Below are 18,343 nucleotides of genomic sequence, written 5' to 3'. Positions count from 1 at the left end.
GAGATAGGAATATAGGAAATGCAAGAATAATATTTTCCAGAATTTCTTAACTGATTCCCTTATCAGGGGGAGTAAGAGTAGGGGGTCCTTATACATGATTATTTTTTTCTAAACTCTGACCTCAGTCAGTCCTCTAAAATTTTTAGTGAAGATGAGATCTAATAGAAAAAAATGAAATCTAGTAAACTGAATTTATATCCTTAATTTATATAATTTACACTAACTTCAAATAGATTTGAGGTGCCTTGAGGAAGAGCTTTCACCTGTACAGTTGAAGGAAAGATCTAAGTACCTCAATACCTGCAGTGGGTGATTAACCCAAATAAAAGACACCTAAGCCCTTTAAATCTATTTGAAACTAAGGCTGCTCCAGAGGGTGAGTTGATTCTCCAGGGGAGGCACCTTCTACTGAGGCTACAGAGGACCAATCTAACCCATTATTCTGTGATTCTCTGAACTAGGAATGCTAACTAGATGTTCTAGATACCTGCATCCTCACTTATCAGAATGCAACAGCAGCAGTCAGCTTTTATATACTGTTTGTGTAGGAAGCTTATTCCAGAAACAGGACATATACTGCTGTTTAAGTACTGTTTAGACTGAAGAGGTTGAACCTGTGTATCAAAATAGTGCCTTTATTATCAAGCTATGCCACATCCTATTCTTCTCTGGAGTACAAAGTCTCATCTGAAGCTGAGACGCACTTTGGTTGGGAATAGGAGTGTGTGGTGTTACCAAAGCATGCTTCAGTTTAGCATAACAGGTTCCAGGCCTGTATTCCTCTTGTATTAGAACACTACTGGTTAAAAACCAGAAAGAATGAAACTGGGGTCAGACCCACATCTCTGTTTCCTTCAATCCTCTGAGTGCAGAAGAGTTCCTGTTTCCTGCACTCTGTGGCAGTTATTCCTACCTGGCAGCCTGTCTGCAGCAGATGCACCCCTCGGTGAATAACAGACCATCTCAATGCATCTCAGTATCAGGATGCACTGAATTTAGATGTCTGTTTGCCTGAATGTAGGTCACAGCACAAACTTAATAAAGCATTAGGTGCATGTCTGGCTGCTGAAGGAGCCCAGGGAAGGAAAGTATATGAGCATGTGTATGGCTAATTGGTCTCCAGGACTTCAGTGCAAAGCAGGAAAGTATTCAGGTTGCACCACTTCCAAGTGAATCTTAGATGCCTACATCATAAGTAACCTAGACAGACAAAATCCCATTCAAGAAGGTTTTGTTCAGGTGTTAGTCCCAACATTAGCATCAGCTAGCATGATTTTTTATATAGCATATTTTATGTGTCGTTAGTTTAGCTTTCCATTTCCTTCATTTATAACAGGATTGCTTTGTTGAAGTTTCTTAGATGTTCTAAAATTATACAAGTGTGTGTGTTTGTAAAAAATCTTGCTAGATTCTTGTTCATCCCAGTCTCTCTTTCAACATATTTTGTGCCAGTTAGCATGGCTAGTTATTTATTCACCTCATAGCATTTCTCTCATTCATTCTATTCTTGCCCGTCTTTTAATCTCTGGTCCCTGACGTTAGTGGTTCCATTCTTCCCGTGTTTCACCAAGAAGTATCCTGTCTATTTTACTTTCACTGTAATTATAAAGCAGCTTTTTATTTGTCCCTTCTTCCTTCTTCTAATCCCATAAGAATGCAATCCCATTCTCCCCTCAATGGGCTTCTTTGACCATTCTCTCACAGTTTCTTCCCTTCTTCTTGCATCCTAGTCAAACGACTTCTTGGGTTACAAGTACCTGTGCTGTGTATTGGAGTGCTAGCAGTGTGAATACAGGGGAGAGAGCTTTCTGGTCTTAATTCTGACTCCTGGCTTTTCCTGTAACAAGCCAAATTAAAGAGCATTACAGGGAAAATATGCCCATTAAGTTCAAGTTTTTCCAATTTTTTATTTCAGAACATCAAGGGAAAAGTAGAAGGTACATGTCAATGCAAATGTTGAGCTCTTGATCCAAACTGCTGTTGTTAAAGCATCTCAATGAAGTGGTGTCAGATTATTTCAGTTTCTGCTTAAGTAATTCTCTAAATATTTTGACTGAAGTTTTCCTGTAAAAAATCAGTCCGAAACAAATATATTTAGCTTGCATATGAACACATAATTCTTGTTGTATTCTTGGTGCCTATATCTAGATGATTTCACATTCATCAGTCACAGTCTGTGATAGTATCTGTATCACAAATATATTTCATTCTCCTTAAGCAAGCATAATTTTCCACAAAAAGCAAATGAAGAAGATTGTCTTCAGTGCTGTTCCCCTTGAGATGTCGGACTAGCCAAGTCTGTCTTTTGCTTCAGGACTCCCAAGGAAACCTGCGGGTTGATACATTTAGTGTCAAAGAACATTTAAGTTGACTTGCACTTCAGAGGTCATTAAAGGTGTACTGTTGGTACAAAGCTTTCTGCTTTTGATCTGTAGCTGGATAGCTAGAAGTCCAGATAATTCTCGGTGTAGAAAAAATACTTTCAAAGCCCCTGGCTTGTAAGAATGTAGGAACAATATCTAAAATTCACACTGAGATGATTTGCCACAGGGCCCTTTAATTATTAGTACCAGAAGCCTTTAAAGTCTGTAGCAGGGCTAATGACAGGGTAATGGAGGACAAATATCCCATTTTTATTATCCATTCAAATGGTTAGTGGCTACAGGAATTGCAAGATCTGAAGCAGTGAAGGAAGAAGTACACTGCCACCAATAACTGAGTTGGTGTGTCTTAGTGTAATCTCACTTAGTGAGGTATTAGGAATGGCAGAGAGCTAAATTAGCCTCGTCTTTATGGGTTAAAAGTCTTGAGAATTACATCAAGACCTTTCTTTAGGAGTCTGAAATGTTGAAGATGAGGAGCTATGATAGCAGAAGAAAACCCTGTCGCTGAAATTGAGATTGTTTCCACAGAAAATGCACCTTCCCCTCTTTATGTCTACCTTAGCTAGGGTATATTCATGCCTAAAGGTGTATTGCCTGGGTAGGTGTGCAGCTGGGCATTATCCTCTCTGATTCCCTTAAGTTCAGGCAGGGTCACTGTTTTCTTTAAATGTCCTGGTTTGTCCTGTCTCGGGCAAAGTCCTCATGAAGAGAGGCTCCTCAGTAAGCTGCAGCTAGTGACACTGCAGTGCTACCAGCATGCAGTGGCCCCCTGCCTATTTGGAAGGCTTTGCTTTGCCCTAACTGCACCATTTCCCCCTTCTGCAGTGACTGCCCTGGAGTAGTTATATCCCTTTCTTGGCTAATGTACTTGCAGTCGTAGAATTCAAACTGAAATAGCTGAATAGCAGCTTGTAATGACTGTAGTAAAAAAGGATAGCAAATTAAACCTTAGACTGGTTAATAACAATTTCTACAAATGAATAATAGTGATTTTTATCTTGTTACTGAGTTGGACTATGAAGAGGGTTGGATTACTGAGCCTTCCTCTCAGTATTTATGGAGGACTTATATGATTTCAGAATAAGTGTATATATGTTGAAAAACATTAAGTGATATGAAATATTTACGGGTTTATCCCATAGTCTCTTTAGCACAACAGCAGATGAAAAATTATTAATTCATTGTGCATAAACTCCTTAGAGATGTATATATATGAATACTATACATTAATAATGCAAGTAATACAATACAAAGGAGAATAATCCTAACCAGAGCACCATGTGAAAAACAATTAGTGTGAAGTAAGGTACTTATAGTACAGGGTTTTAAAAAAAGAGTAACTCCTGGTATATACTGAAGCTATTACAATATTAACTTATTTTTGTTTTGTTATAAATGAAAAGTAGAATATAATATTTTCTGTTTAAGTAACCAATATAAATAGAAGCTCATGAGTAAAATTATTTTTAAGGATTAATATACAACTTCATTGTAGAAATGAGTTCACTAATTAATCTTTTCTTCCTACAGATAAAACTGTGGTATGACAAGGTTGGTCATCAGTTAATAGTGACCATACTGGGAGCAAAGGATCTTCCTTCAAGGGAAGATGGGAGGCCAAGGAATCCTTATGTTAAAATTTACTTTCTTCCAGACAGAAGGTAGGGTGAACACAAAGACAAGGAATATTTGAATTAGTCTGATACTCAGGTGACATGCACAGCTGAGTTTATCAGCCATGCTTACATGGAAAAAGGCTTTCACTGTTGAGCTCTTGTGTTGAACGTGGTATGTAACAGCAAGGTGTCTTTGAACACTAAGCACAAACTTGCTTTCCCTGGTTATGTTATAAAGTACTGAATAGAAAAGGAAAGGAAAGGTAAACATGGGGATCTGTTATTTGCAAAGAATGTTATTAGTGTACTATAGTGCCTATATTTCCTATGCCAGTTATTCTTCTCTAGAGCAAAGAAGATGCTACACGGTTGGGTTCGTAAATTTCTGGACTGATGAGTCCAGCAGTTTGGTTTGGCCCATCTTTATACACTAAGGCAGTAACAGGTTTGGCATCTGAAACCCACAGATACTTGTTCACAATATAATTGAGGTAAGGCTGAAGGGGACTCAGCTGAGAGTTCACATTTGCACTTTGAAAACTTTCCCTAGAGCACAGGACTCATGTTAATCTGGATGGTATCATATATGCACTTAGGAAAAGTTAAACTGTGGTGGGACCCCTATTCCTGAAAAGCTCTTTCACTTCTTAGTCCATGATTTTCTGTGGTTCAATTTGGGTGTTGGGAAGACCAGCAGAAGAGATAGTGCATTTTCCAGTTTATTTTTTTAATTGATGTTTCCTCAGATTGTGTCAGTAGGGGAACATGTTTACCTTTATTTTATAATATACTAACCAAATAATTCAAAGTTTTACTGTCACTGAAAATAATAGATCATTGGATTAGTGAATCTGTAGAACAGAATGTAACTTGTATTTTTACTTCCTTTGCTTTTCCAAATAGCTAAACTGGGAAGGTGCTAGCTATCTCCATTACCATTTGACTTCAGCAGGAATTAAAGCTATTTAGTATTTTGGAAGACTTTTCCAAGTTGCTTTTCCACTTTTATTGTATACCATATGTTGACAAGCAAATTTTCTGTGACTTCCTAATTTGCTGTGTCATTGATGATTAAAAGGTTTTGGATAGATTTTCTCAGGCTCACCAGTATTTGAACAGTTGGTGTAGATCCCTAGTTTATTCAAACTGCTGTAGTGTGTTTGTAGCTGCTGAAGCTGTGCTGAACTGAGAATCAGGTCTGCTTCAATTATCTTACCTGCTTTTTCAATAATAATGAGTTATTAATAGGCTAACAAAAGTGTGTTCACAATGTTTTACAATGTAAATTGTGATAACTAAAATATATTGACATTAAATTTTATTAATGTATATTTTTCCCATTTATGAGAATTATTCAGAACTTTCCTTTAGTTCCTTTATGTGTTTATGATCAGCAATTTGTCTTATAGAATTGTGGTTTTTTTCTGATGTGGAAATTCATTTTTGTTTCATTAGATTTAAAAGCTAAGTAAGCAACAGTATATTTCTTGTGTAGTAGAAAGAAACATGCTGGAGGTAAAATACACTTAAGTAAGTCAAGCATTTAATTAGATGAAGATGCCGAATTCTCTTTGAATTAAGAAATTTAATTGCAAAATATTGTACAATATAACTTAGTTCACAAGGGTAAACAAACCTTTAGTATGTTAGAAATAATTTATGTTTTTTTTTAACAGTGTGTCTAAAAGTGTTATTACTTTGGTAATTTTTTGATCCAACTTCCAAGCAACAGTTCAGAAATACAATGACTTTATTAAAATTGCAAGTATTAATGAATGGACTGCATCTGCATTGCCTATTAAAAAATCCTTATAAATTAGTCTGGCAGCTGCATTATGCAGCAATCAGCAGGTTTAGAATAAGCATTGTTATGAGGACTCTTGTCAGTATTCTCAGTAGGAGCAGTGTGGGTGTTTTCCAGCAAAAATTGTTTCTATCAGAAAATATTAATTCTTTCTAGCAGAAATATTCTGCAAAAACATTACTTTCAACAACACCCTGGAGCCAGAACCAAGGCTGCCCGGGTAGCCTTGCCTGGAGACCTCACCTCACAGTGGAGGTCCACCTTCAGCCTGGTGATTCACTGGAGTGACCAAAGGATTTGGGAAGCTGTTTTGAGAAGGCTGTTTGTTCCAGTATTGCTGGAAAAGAACGTGTAACTTTTTTTGGGGCTTCTGGTTTCCCAGGTGGATAAGGAGCCCTTAGCAAGGAAAACCCTGTACTGCCCCCAGCTCCCTGACCATCCTTCATGTGGGCCAGCTGCTCCTTCCTGCTCTGCAGCTGGAGGGAGCCGCTGTAGGACTGGCACTTGAGTGAACCAGCTGGCTCATTTTTTGAAATGCAGCTCAATGCCCAATGTTGTCTGTAGAGATGTTCTACTGTCAGACTGTGCCTTGTGGAAATCCCATTTATGGAAGTACATTTTATTTTATAAAATGCTATTTCCAAAATAAAAGAGAATACATGCAAAATCATATTAAAACATTTGTGGGTTTTGGGAAACATCTTAAAATTGGAATTGGCATGTAAACTTGAGATCACCTAACCTGAGTTTTTAATATGAGCTTATGAATTATCCTCAATATAAGCACGGACCATTATAACGTGATATAGATTATAGTACCCCAATCCTACAAACTGAACTGCTGATTTAAGATTTCCTGTTTTCCATTATATACTTAATTCAGTTTAATGGTGTTTTGAACATATTTAATATTTAACTGTTTTTTTCAGTGATAAAAATAAAAGAAGAACAAAAACAGTAAAGAAAACATTGGAACCTAAGTGGAATCAGACATTTATTTATTCTCCAGTTCATCGGAGAGAGTTTAGAGAACGAATGTTAGAAATCACTCTTTGGGACCAAGCACGAGTTCGAGAGGAAGAAAGTGAATTTTTAGGAGAGGTATACAAGTATTGGTAGTTGCTACAGAAATACAGTTGCTCTCTCATACTCATGTATAGATACTTATTTTCAAAAAATTACTAACTGTGCAAAGCAATGTTGGTTTTATTGTTTTACTTTTTCTTTCACTTAGTAGTAAACAAACCATGATCTCATGCAAATTACATAATCCTGATATGAGATACTTTCTGCATTTTTCTGTTTTAGTAACAGCATGAATGTGGTTTCTTAATTGCTAATTGTTCATTCAAATCCATATTATCCATAGTCATATTTTACTAAAACTTTGGAACATTGCTCATTTACTTATTTGAAAGCTGTAAAGGCTCTCATAAGGTAATAAGGGTTTTGTGAACGATTTTTTTTGGGTATATTTAGTGTTCTAAAAGGCACAGAAGATTCTTGCATATTAAAACAAGGTTCTTATATAACTTCAGACAAAGTCCTTAGCAGTAAGAGAATAATAGAATAAATTTCATGGGTATATCTATTTTAAAATATTCTGTTGCGCAATGCTTTCCTACTTTTAACCATTTTTTCTTTTTCAGATTCTTATTGAGTTAGAGACAGCATTACTAGATGATGAACCCCACTGGTACAAACTTCAAACACATGATGTCTCTTCATTGCCACTTCCCCATCCCTCACCATATTTGCCACGCAGACAGCTCCATGGCGAGAGTCCCACACGGAGGTTACAAAGTAGGTTATTATTAGTTTTTCACTCTGTGTATAGTTCATTTGAATGAATGCATAATAAAATCTATTAAATTCTTGCAAATGGAAAGCTGACAGAATTTTTATGTTAATTTGTAGCTGTTACGAATTAGATCATTGTGGTTACTGATAAGAGTGACATGCTACAAATGGTATAAACCACTCTGCATTTCACCATTTTTTTCTTATAACTCAGTTCAGATTCTCAGCTGGAGTAAATGATCTTGTTTTTTGCAATGTGCTCTTTTTTTCATGAAGCTCTTTCTTTTGTATTATGTTCATAATTTCATTGTTTAAGCAAAAGTAGATTTGCAGGACCTCTCTTTAGCTCATATTTCTTAAAGTAACCTGTATATAACATCATACGTAGATAAATTAATATCATGGCCTGTTGTCTTGCTTTGGTATTATTTTATGTGCTTAGATTCACCAATAGAATTTCTTTAAAAATTCTACTTTGTAGAGTTTGTTATACTTGGTCCATAGTAGTTAATCAGTAGATATTTTGAAACTAGCATATATAAAATGTGGTCATAAAAATAGATACATAAGAATAAAACAGTAAAGGGGAAAAATCTACTTCAATACTTCATGGTTTCTCCAGTTTAACTGTTCAATACTGCCAGTGATTTAAAGCTCTTCCTCACTGAATAAACTTTATAAATAGCAGTTGGCAGTTATTTTTAAAAAAACCAACAAACCAAATGAACCAATCAAATTAATAAAACTCCCAAAACCCAAAAGACCCACCACCACCCCAAAACCCCCCAAAAACAAAACCAAAACCCCAAAACAAACAGAAAAACCCATAATAACACAACAGCCCAAATGTAATTTTTAAGATTTACTTGGAGTTTCTTTGAGTCATTGAAGAATGACTCAAGAAGAAATGTGAGTGTGTGTGCATGTTTCACACAAACTCGCAGAAACTTATGTGTGTAGTCATGAAAACAACCTTGGATATTTCATATGTGCTATGTAGAGTTTTTATTATATAACCCATTGTATACAAGTATTTCAAGCAGTTGATCTGTTTTGGTTCTGTACACTTGATGGTGAGAAGGATTAAAATGCTCCATATCATAATATTCTGAGATAGACACACTGTCAGAGACTTACACTGCATAGCCTTGATGTTTTAAGATTATACTTGTCCCCCAAAAGATGAAAGAAGTGATAGTTAAAAGGTAAGGAGTTCTATTGAAATTCAATCCTCTTCAGTCTTATATGATATGACTGTTATTTAACTAAAGTTTTTAAATAATAATTCTTATACGGTCTATGCCATTTTAAAATACATTTTAAGAAGTTTCCATCTACAACTATTTTTACAGACCAGTTGGACTCTTTGTATGTGAAGTTAGTGAAATTCTGGTTTTCAGGAAATATCCAGTCCTGCAAACAAACACTATTTGTCTATCAGAATTTCTGTCTGTGCGATAAATAACTGACAGTAAGAATGAATTCATGATTTTTTTAACAAATTTTAGTGATATTTGAGTGAAGTTCTGTTGGATGATATTGACTCTAAATTTGAAAGACATTCAGGTTTTTTTTACGTAGTAATCTTACTATATACTAATAAATAATAAAAAATAACTAATAAGTACTAATACTCATAATGTGCTCAACTGAACAATTGTACATGCTTGTCTGTAAATATAGAGGACAGGACTTAGCAAATCTTCTGTTTTGGTGAAATATGAAGATTTGTTATAGAAGTCCTGCTTTTCAGTGAAGGTGGTTTAGCCTGACTGTTCCCAGAGGGCTAGTTTTTCAGCCTCTGGTTTTAAAAAATTCAATCAAATAAGCAGTTTCAGATGTTCACTATTATTGCTGGAGAATTCAGATGTTTCTACACTAAATTATTCTATTTCCTTTTGTACAGAGATAGGAACCCAATAAAGAAGGATTTTCTCTAGTGGCCTAGGGATATATTAATGTCTTGAATCCTTGTGTATCATAAATAATTTTCAGTTTAAACAGATAGGTTTAGAAGTACAGCAGGTATCCTGGAATTAAAATCCTTGCTTTCTGGGGTCTGAAAAAGTATACAATTGGAAATTTAGCATCTGATCAGAGCTCAGCTATGGCAGGAGAATCCATTTAGCAGTGGGAAAATAAAATTTTTCTTTTATTGCTGTCACACCTCTGAAATGAAAATAAAAGTACTTCTTGGTGTCCAAAGAGGTCATGCAATATCCTACTGAGAGGTCCAGTACCCAACTGAACAAGGCTGTAAACAATGCAGTGTAAGTTGCCCAAGCCTGAGACAGGCCTTGCACCAGATGGGCTCCAAAAATGCTCTTCCCAATCTAAATGTCATCACCGGGGACTGGTGAAGGGCAGACAGCACCTCTTAAGACTGTTTGCCTTCACTAAGTAAAGTGCTTATACTATATTAATAATGCATAGAAGTCTAGGATTTTTACCTTTTTTTGAGGTGTCAAAAGAGTATGAAGTCAATAGATCAGTTTCTTGTGTCTGAAGATGTTTCTGTATCTCTCAATAACATTCTTATATATGATGAAACAGAACATGCTATCCAGCAGCACATTATGACAACGTGAAGAAAATCTCTAGAGCAAGGCATGTCTAGCATGTTTGTCAATGCTTTTCAAATCACTTCTTAGAACATGTACTGGGCTGTTATTAAGCAGGCTGATTTCATTTTTTTGGGGATGCAAAATCTCAGCAGTTCAGTCCTCCTACCTTTTGTTATTTTCTGCATTCTCTCTATGTATAGAATTAGTGATGAAGGAATTTATTGTATACCCTCAAAAATTGCTAGTGTGGGAAATGACAGGAGAGATATTTTGAATTAAAAGGTTCTTTTTTGTTTGTATAAATACACATTACACATCTAAGCTTTTTTATCTTTATGATTGTTGAGTAGGGATAAACATATTTACTTGAAGACAATACTTAAGTGTTACTCTCTAAAGGTAGTTTAAAAGAACCACCTACACTTAGCACTTCTATTCTCTTTTTAATATCCCTGGATTGCAGTGTTCCTGAAGAAGAGCAGACTGTCAGCCCTGAAGAGTGAAGTTGTATTTACAGATTGCCAGTAGCAAAGTGCAAGCTTCCCACGGAGCCCCATATGCTGGTTTTTTAGGAGCCAGCTTTCAGAGACAGTAGCTTAGTTTCTACATATATTTATCTCTCAATATCTTTGAGTGGGCAGTGTGTTGTGGTACAGACTGATCTTAAGTCAGCTGTCCACCTTCTCTTTCCCAGTCCTCTGATCCATACATTCCATTAATTTCCTAGTGATAAAGAATCATTCCTATACTTTTCCCTTTGTGTTTTTTGACAGACATCTACTTAGAAACTGGAACTAATATAGAACATAAGATTATGACTTACTAGCTCTTTCAGCTAATTATATTAGAGATTTTCATAACCTGATCCAACGAGTTTATTTAAAACTTTTTTTATGAGAAATGTGGGGTAATGAGTAGGTCTATTTTACTTACTGTGCTCAGCTTTAAAAGTGAGTTTTTAGAATTCATTTTCTCTAATATTTACCATAAAATCAGCCATACACCCAGAATTCCAGACATTAATTAGAATTACAGCCAAACTGAAGTTCTTTTTATATTGCCTCTGAAAAAGATTGTAACCAGAAAATTAAAAATAATTTTAGAGAATATTTAGGAATTCCCATTTTTGGTAAGCTGTTTTTCCATCTCACATTAGCTAAGAATCTTATTGGAGAATACATACCAAATTGAATGTGCTTTGTGTGCTGTGTCCATGGTTATTAGGATGTGCAAGTTGTTGTTATTATTTCTGTTTGTTGAGAAATTATACAGAAATAAAACAAGGTTTATACCATGGGATCGTGTATCTAAAATTAGTTCCTCTCCATGAGCCCAGAATATAGAGATAGAAATCAAATTGCATATGATGCATTCTTATTCCATCTTTTACAGTTTTATCTATGTAATGTGAGCATTTTTGAAGTGTGAGCTGGTATTGTGAATTGAGAAAGAATATGGGGTTATTTTATGTTTTGAAGAACAACAGTATTTTAGTTTTATATAAATGCTGAATTTGTTTCAGAAGCAAATTTTGTTTTACTCCAAGTGTTTTAAGACTTTCCCAAACACTTAGGATTGAAAAGTGACTGACACTTCTTTTCTAAGTCAGATTCTGCAGCTTTAAAATGAAACTGTCTGAATTATTGATCTGCAGCCTACAGAGAGTGCAATGTGCAGTGTAGGCAACAGCTAAGTGTGCAAATGAGAAGAAATGTGACTATAGCAATAAACCCAGACATTTTCAGGTCTCTTGCTGCAGCATAGGTCTGTACAGCAGCAGGTCTTTACAGTTTTTGAATACCATGAGAATTCACAATATCGTTTGAAAAATAAAAAACTTATATTTTGAACATCCTCAGTAAGGGAAAAGTTATAAATCTACGGAAGATAAACTCTGCTGAGAACAAGATCTCAAAGATTTTAGAAATTACAGTGTTTGAAAATCAACATGTAGAAGTCAATTTTTTTTTTCCCAAGATCTGAAGACCAGAAAAAATCAATTAAAATTAAAGTAAATGTAAATAAACAGACTTTGGAGTAGTTTTCTTGTAAAAGGAATTTTGTTACTTTTAGAATGAAATTCATCAATGACTCCATTCACTGCGTTCCATGATTCACCAGGTCCATAAAAAAATCTGGAAGGAGACAAATTACAGTAATGAGAATTTAAACTGTCGGGACAAAATCTGACTGCAGTTATGTTCTAAAAAAATCTGCATGTAGTGTGCAAAAAGCTATATATATAACTCTTTTTTTTTCTAATTTTACTCATTCTTTGGATGGGAATAAAGAAAAGCTATGATGTGTAAACAAAGTGTTTTGAGTAACATGAAAAATTTTGTCATCTTTTCAATTTTTTACTTTGTAATTTTTCCATCAAACTGTATTTTCTGCAGCAATGCTGAGACCTTAACATGATAAAAATCATTAAATCTGACTAGAAAAAATCAAACTGATAGACTGAATTAAAAAATAAATAATCCCATTGCTTATTAATTTTTGAAAAACATTTTGAGAGGGACTCGTCATTGCTGAGTGCTGACAGTTTTTAGTTTTTGAATGTCCTCTACCATCTGATCAAGGAGGAATGTCATAACTGTTAATTTAATCCCTCTCTTCCATTATTTAAATGGTAAAGCTATCAAGTCTATATGGTAGAACATCAAGATATACATTTCGTAGTACCAAAATCATTAAAGTTTAACAACAATTAATTACAAATGTATCTGAAACTTTAATCTGTGAAATATGAGCCCCTGTGAAATGATGGCCAACCTTCTTCCCCTGAAAATTAATCACTTCCTTGGAGCCCTGTAGAGGCTCATTTCACTGCAGAATCAGGATCTTGCTGTCTCAGCAAGTTCCTGTGAGTTTGTTGTGAGTTTGGGAAGTCAGCACCATAATTTTCAATGAATGTCACTGAACCTGACTTGAGGAAATGACAATAATGCTGTTCACTAGTAGGTAAGTGAATTGTACCTAATGGACACATGCGTCAGAGACTTTTTTCCAAATTATAATATGGAGCATTTTATGGTCAGTGGCACAGGCCATGATTAATTTATTATATGCATTTTACCCTAGAGAGCCAAAATGACAATTAATTTTCTTTTTCATGCTTCTTCCTTAGTTTTTCTCTTTCTTTAAATGAAGCATAGGCCTTGGGCATGTTATCTTGGTTTGCATGCATTGATATTTTGTTCACAGAATATGGATATATATACCAGTATTGTATTTATTGTACATCTATTATTTATTTATTATATTTTATTGTACATCTATGGTTTCTTAAATACTTTAATTAAAAGGTATTTAACATGATACAGGGATGTCTAAAAAGGCCTTAAAATATCAAAATATTTTTATTTTTCTAATAAAAGAAACTAATTTAGAATATTAATTTACTAAATTGTAATTAAACTACAAAAATACTTAAAAACCTTTTTTGAAGCAGTTGAAGAGAATTACTTTATTTCTCTGATACTTGATGAAATCATGTTATTAAACTCCTCTTCTGTTGTGCAATGAAGTTTTCAGATGGTTTTAATACTATTCTGACTTCTTCATTTCTGTGTTATGACCATATAGAAACAAAAATTGCTTTCCTAGTTCTCAATCCCATTATAATCTCACTAATTTTATATTCTTGTTCTCTTCAAGAATCTGTATGTTTTTGAAGATCTATCCAGCAGTTAAATTCAGAAAGTCCATAATTTTTAACTAGATGAATAATTTCTACACTGTTTTAATAGATTTATTTTGTGGGCACATGGCATGCTTCCACCTTTAGTGTTCAGGTAACACCTGATGTTGTCAGGGTAAACTAGACAAAGTCTCTAAACTGCATTTTTCATAATTTTGTAGCCAAAAAGTATCATTTTTAATGAAGTCCATAACCAGAAGAGATAAGTATTAAGGAATACAAATATTAGAGAACTTACACAATAAATCCCATCTTAAAGGTTGTAAGTGATGCTGAAAAAAACCCTATAATTTACTTTGAAATTATATTGCCTAATAGAATTCTGAGACATAAAAATGTATTTCATTTATCAGGAAACCAAAGTTGAAAATATAGATAGTTAGAAATTGTAAGTAGTAGGTGATTTAGTAATATGATCCACATTTTAAAATAGTTAGTACCTGGATGTCAGAAAAAGTGTGACTTGCCAGAAGGCACTTACTCATCCAGTGAATCCATTAACAGCACCATTTGGCAAGAAATTGAAATTTTCTCTAACACTGTCATATCATATCATCTGAGGTGCATCATTTACTTACAGACTGGCACTCTTCTGTTCAGTATGTTGTCTGAGAGCTTTTCAACTACAAGGAATAAAAATATTTACAAAATCTTGCTAATGACAGGATATTATTAATGTTATTCTGGCTTCCTGCCTTCTTTGTATTATGACATCTTATGGAAGTCATATTTCAAAATCTACGAATCCAATTAACATTTCACGTTTCCAGAATTGTCCAGATATGCACATCCTATTCTTTGGTTCAGTTGAGAAAACTTGGTATGATTGTTTGGAAAGCTAAAATACATAAACCAGTCAGATTTAAGGAATGCAAACAATAAATCAGGTATTGCAAGCATTTAATCATTGACCTCATATCAGGATTCTAAAAATTCAGTGGTAACAACAATATATAATTAAGGTTCTTATTATATGTGTGTACATATTTACCAGTCAAGACCTAGCAGGAGGGAGAAGATTGACTGGCACATCACTTCAGAGTATGTTAATTTTAAAGGAGCATTCAAAACTACACCTTGGGAAAGTTCTGCTAGTGCTGCAGGGCCAAGAGGAGCATGCAATATTTTTAAGGGTAGCAGCTCATATTGTATGCCCAAGTGAATATACATTTTGCCCTTAAGAAGTTAAACACTTATAACAATAAGTGTGCGACTGTATTTCAAAATTGGAAATGACTGAAATTGCTCTACTAGATCTCTGTGGCTGTTGTATATAACTGTTGATCCAGAAGTGATTGGCATTTTTGTGGTTTAATTTCTCTTAGCTGCTTGAGTTTTATAATTTTGAAGGAGTGTGGCCTACACGATCAAATTCTTCCATCTCTGGCAGCAATTACAGAAAAGTTTAAGGTTCTAATCATCCCTGTTACATGTGTTGGTTCATATATTTTTCCCTGACACTACTTCATTTCAATATTTTTTTTCCAGATAAAGGCTTATATTCATATAATTCAGGTAAATTTTCAGCATGCCATAAATGCTTATTGCTTCCATATATGTGCAAAATTTAATTTGATATTTTATTGGTGTGCTTTTGCTACCTATTGCGCAGATACTAAATTGCATAAAAGTTCTTTGGCTTTTCTTGTCTGCTTTCAGTAATAGGTCTTTTGTTGGCTTTCTTTCTCTATTGTTAATGTCTCAGTATTGATATTGGAGCAATACTGTAGCACCATACTTGCTTTGCTTGCCTTTATTTTAGGTAGAGATATGGTAGGAAAGCTGTTGTGAGCTTTATTAACTATACTAGGAAAATGCTATCTAGCTTTAACTGGATTAAAAGGAATGCTATTATATTACAGCTGTTTGAGAACTAGTGTAAGTATATTTAGAATACAGACATGGAGTAAGTGAAGTACTGGCAAAATCAGTATTTACACTGGTATATGTTTTTACAGTTTCTTGTTGATATAAATCCCCATTACAAATCCAGCTCTATCTGAGGAATTTGCCTTAATTAAATATAAGTAAATTAATAACATACAGTTTTTGCCAACTTAAATTTTGCAGTGCTTTTCATTTGGGACTTTTTACTGTTTTGCAGTTTTAATTATTGGAATCTCTTTGAGAATTGGTTCAACTAATTATCTTTTAGTTATGTTTAAAAAATGAAACTCACATTGTTATGAAAATAGATCCATAGCATGATGGAGAGAAACAAAACCCCCTTAGGGCAGAACTTTCTTCAGAGTAGTACTAATAAAATCCATTTTCCATTACATCTAATGTCAGTCTCCCATATTTCTTCTACTCCTTTCTCTCCTGAAATAATCCGACATTCTTCTCATGTTTTACAATATCTTCACATGGGGAGAGACCATGTTTGGTGTGGCATCTGTGGGCTTGCACACATGTGGATTAACTGCAAATTTTATATGGATAAAGTTTCTTTTTGATTAAAGACTTCCAATTTGTATCTCTCTCTTCTATCCAGAGGTTGTATCTCTCTCTTTTATCTTTCTCATCTATCTATTCTAAGGCTTTTCAAAGACCTGTAGGAACTTAATAGAATTTGATATTCAAACTCCTCTGTCAGTGTAGATGAAATTGGTCTAAAGCCTCTAAACCCCACTATTATGTGCAGGAAGATGAAGTGACAGACTGACATGGAGACAGCAGGACTGCATGAGAAATTAGCTCACACTAAGGACCCTCAGGCACAGGCTGGATGAATATCAAAGAGCAAATTCTTAAAACACTTGTTATGAGACTCTTTTGGGGGTGCTTGTATGTCAGCTCTGAGCACAGAAGAAATACAGGCTATGCTAAGTGACTTTAAGTGGTTGTGAAGGCCTTCTGTGAGCTCCAGGGAGGGAACTGTGAGCATGCTTTCCTACCCTTGGTTGCCCCAGGGAGTGTACAAAACCTTCTAAAAGCTTCCTGCATTGTAAGGGACAGGACTGGGAGCCTGGTCTGCTTTCTTTTTCCTTTTTTTTTCCTTTCTCCACAAGAAAAGTGCAGAATTACTGAGCCATAAATTTGGCACTTCTGTATTTAGGCTGATGCACACTAATTTTATTTCTCATTCTACCCCCTGTCCTAGTTCATTTTGCTAACTATGTTGGTCAGTCAAATGCACTTTAATAGAGCATTGAACCTCCTGTGTTAATCTTCTCTTGAGGTCTATCAGAAATGTCTGTGGGAAGTTTATAAAGCACAGAAGGTAGTTTATATTATTTCCTCTGTATATTAAAAAGAGAGTGAAGAAAAGCTGTGTGCCAACTGCAGTTGTCATGTGGAAGGCAGAAGGTTTTTTGGAACCCTCCACAGATTTTGGTTGCTTTGTAAGAAAATATTTTTTTTGCGTATTGTTTCATTCATATGGGAGAGTTCCAATTATTTAGAATGTTGTTATGAAGGGAAATGTGATTCTGGTGAAATAGAATATTCCAGTTGGCAGGGACCTACCACAATCATCTAGTCCAAGAGCCCAACCATTCAGTACTGACCAAAATCTAAAGCATGTTATTAAATACATCGTCCAAATGCTTTTTAAACATGGAGAGCTTGGGGAAAACCAAAGAATACTCTATAAACATTTTTTCAAATTTCCCCATATTATTTTTTATTTAGAAGATGTTAAAGCTTTCCATGGCCATCAACACTGCATCCCATGAAAAGTTTACAAAAAATAAATAACTGTTTCCTTAATGAAATTGAATGAAACACCTCATTTTGTTCTCTACTTCTTATTACTACTTTACTTCCTATTACTTCTTTACTTCCTGTTACTTCATCCCCGAGGATGAAAAATGGAAATGTTTTTATACTAAGAAACTACTGTATTATAAGTTCCTTTTCTGTGTAATAGAAAGTAAAAATGCAAATAGTAAAAAATTAAATAGAAAGTACTTGCTAAATTGAAATTGAAAATAATGGTCCTAATGTTTTTTAGGTGACAGGGTTTTTCCCCAACCCTGTAAGTGCTGCGAACTTCCAGTTCTGCTGTGCACATGTTCTCACAGAGCTCTTGTGCTGGGTGAGGTGGTAGCCTGAGCAGCACTGCAGGGAAGGAGTAGGGAAGTGTGGAAGGGCAGGAGGATGCTGAACGTTGGCAAGTTCTGGTGGGGAGGTTTTCCATTGTCCCCAGTATAAACTCTCCCCTGAAAAGTTTTATTGATAGTTTAAGGCTGTTAAACCCAAACTTGCTAAATGGAATAAAAAAATATATTTTTATTTCCCTGGGGCTATGCTGAATTAAGGCATTTTTGAGGGTTACAGTAGCTTGGGATCTATTTTGCCTTCAGTACGTGACTGTAATAATTGTTAATCTGGGTGGAAGGGATTTGAAAGTTTGTCTTCACCATCTATTACTGCCCAGTTATCAGACAAAAGGTGAATAATACCTCCAATAAAGTTTTATAAATAAACTACGTACTAGTGGAATGGCGTCAAAGAAAAAGTTAACTACA

At 34.8% G+C, this 18,343-nt stretch overlaps 1 protein-coding gene across 37 annotated transcripts in view; it reads left to right on the top strand.

Annotated features, from left to right (window-relative positions):
* Positions 1–18,343, top strand: part of RIMS2 (regulating synaptic membrane exocytosis 2) — a 448,046-nt gene that overhangs the window by 250,349 nt on the left and 179,354 nt on the right. For 28 of the 37 annotated variants that reach the window (XM_054515962.1, XM_054515961.1, XM_036406576.2 and 25 more), the window contains 3 exons: positions 3,915–4,045; positions 6,734–6,905; positions 7,454–7,607. In XM_054515962.1, the coding sequence (XP_054371937.1) occupies positions 3,915–4,045; positions 6,734–6,905; positions 7,454–7,607 (457 nt within the window). Of the gene's footprint in view, positions 1–3,914; positions 4,046–6,733; positions 6,906–7,453; positions 7,608–15,359; positions 15,387–18,343 lie in introns of all 37 variants that reach the window. The other 9 variants (XM_036406572.2, XM_054515958.1, XM_054515957.1 and 6 more) reach the window with 1 other exon arrangement.

The sequence above is a fragment of the Molothrus ater genome, chromosome 1, assembly GCF_012460135.2.
Source record: "Molothrus ater isolate BHLD 08-10-18 breed brown headed cowbird chromosome 1, BPBGC_Mater_1.1, whole genome shotgun sequence".
Taxonomy (NCBI): Eukaryota; Metazoa; Chordata; class Aves; order Passeriformes; family Icteridae; genus Molothrus; species Molothrus ater.
Note: the sequence above shows the minus strand (reverse complement) of the source record. Positions and strands in the feature narration are given on the sequence as shown.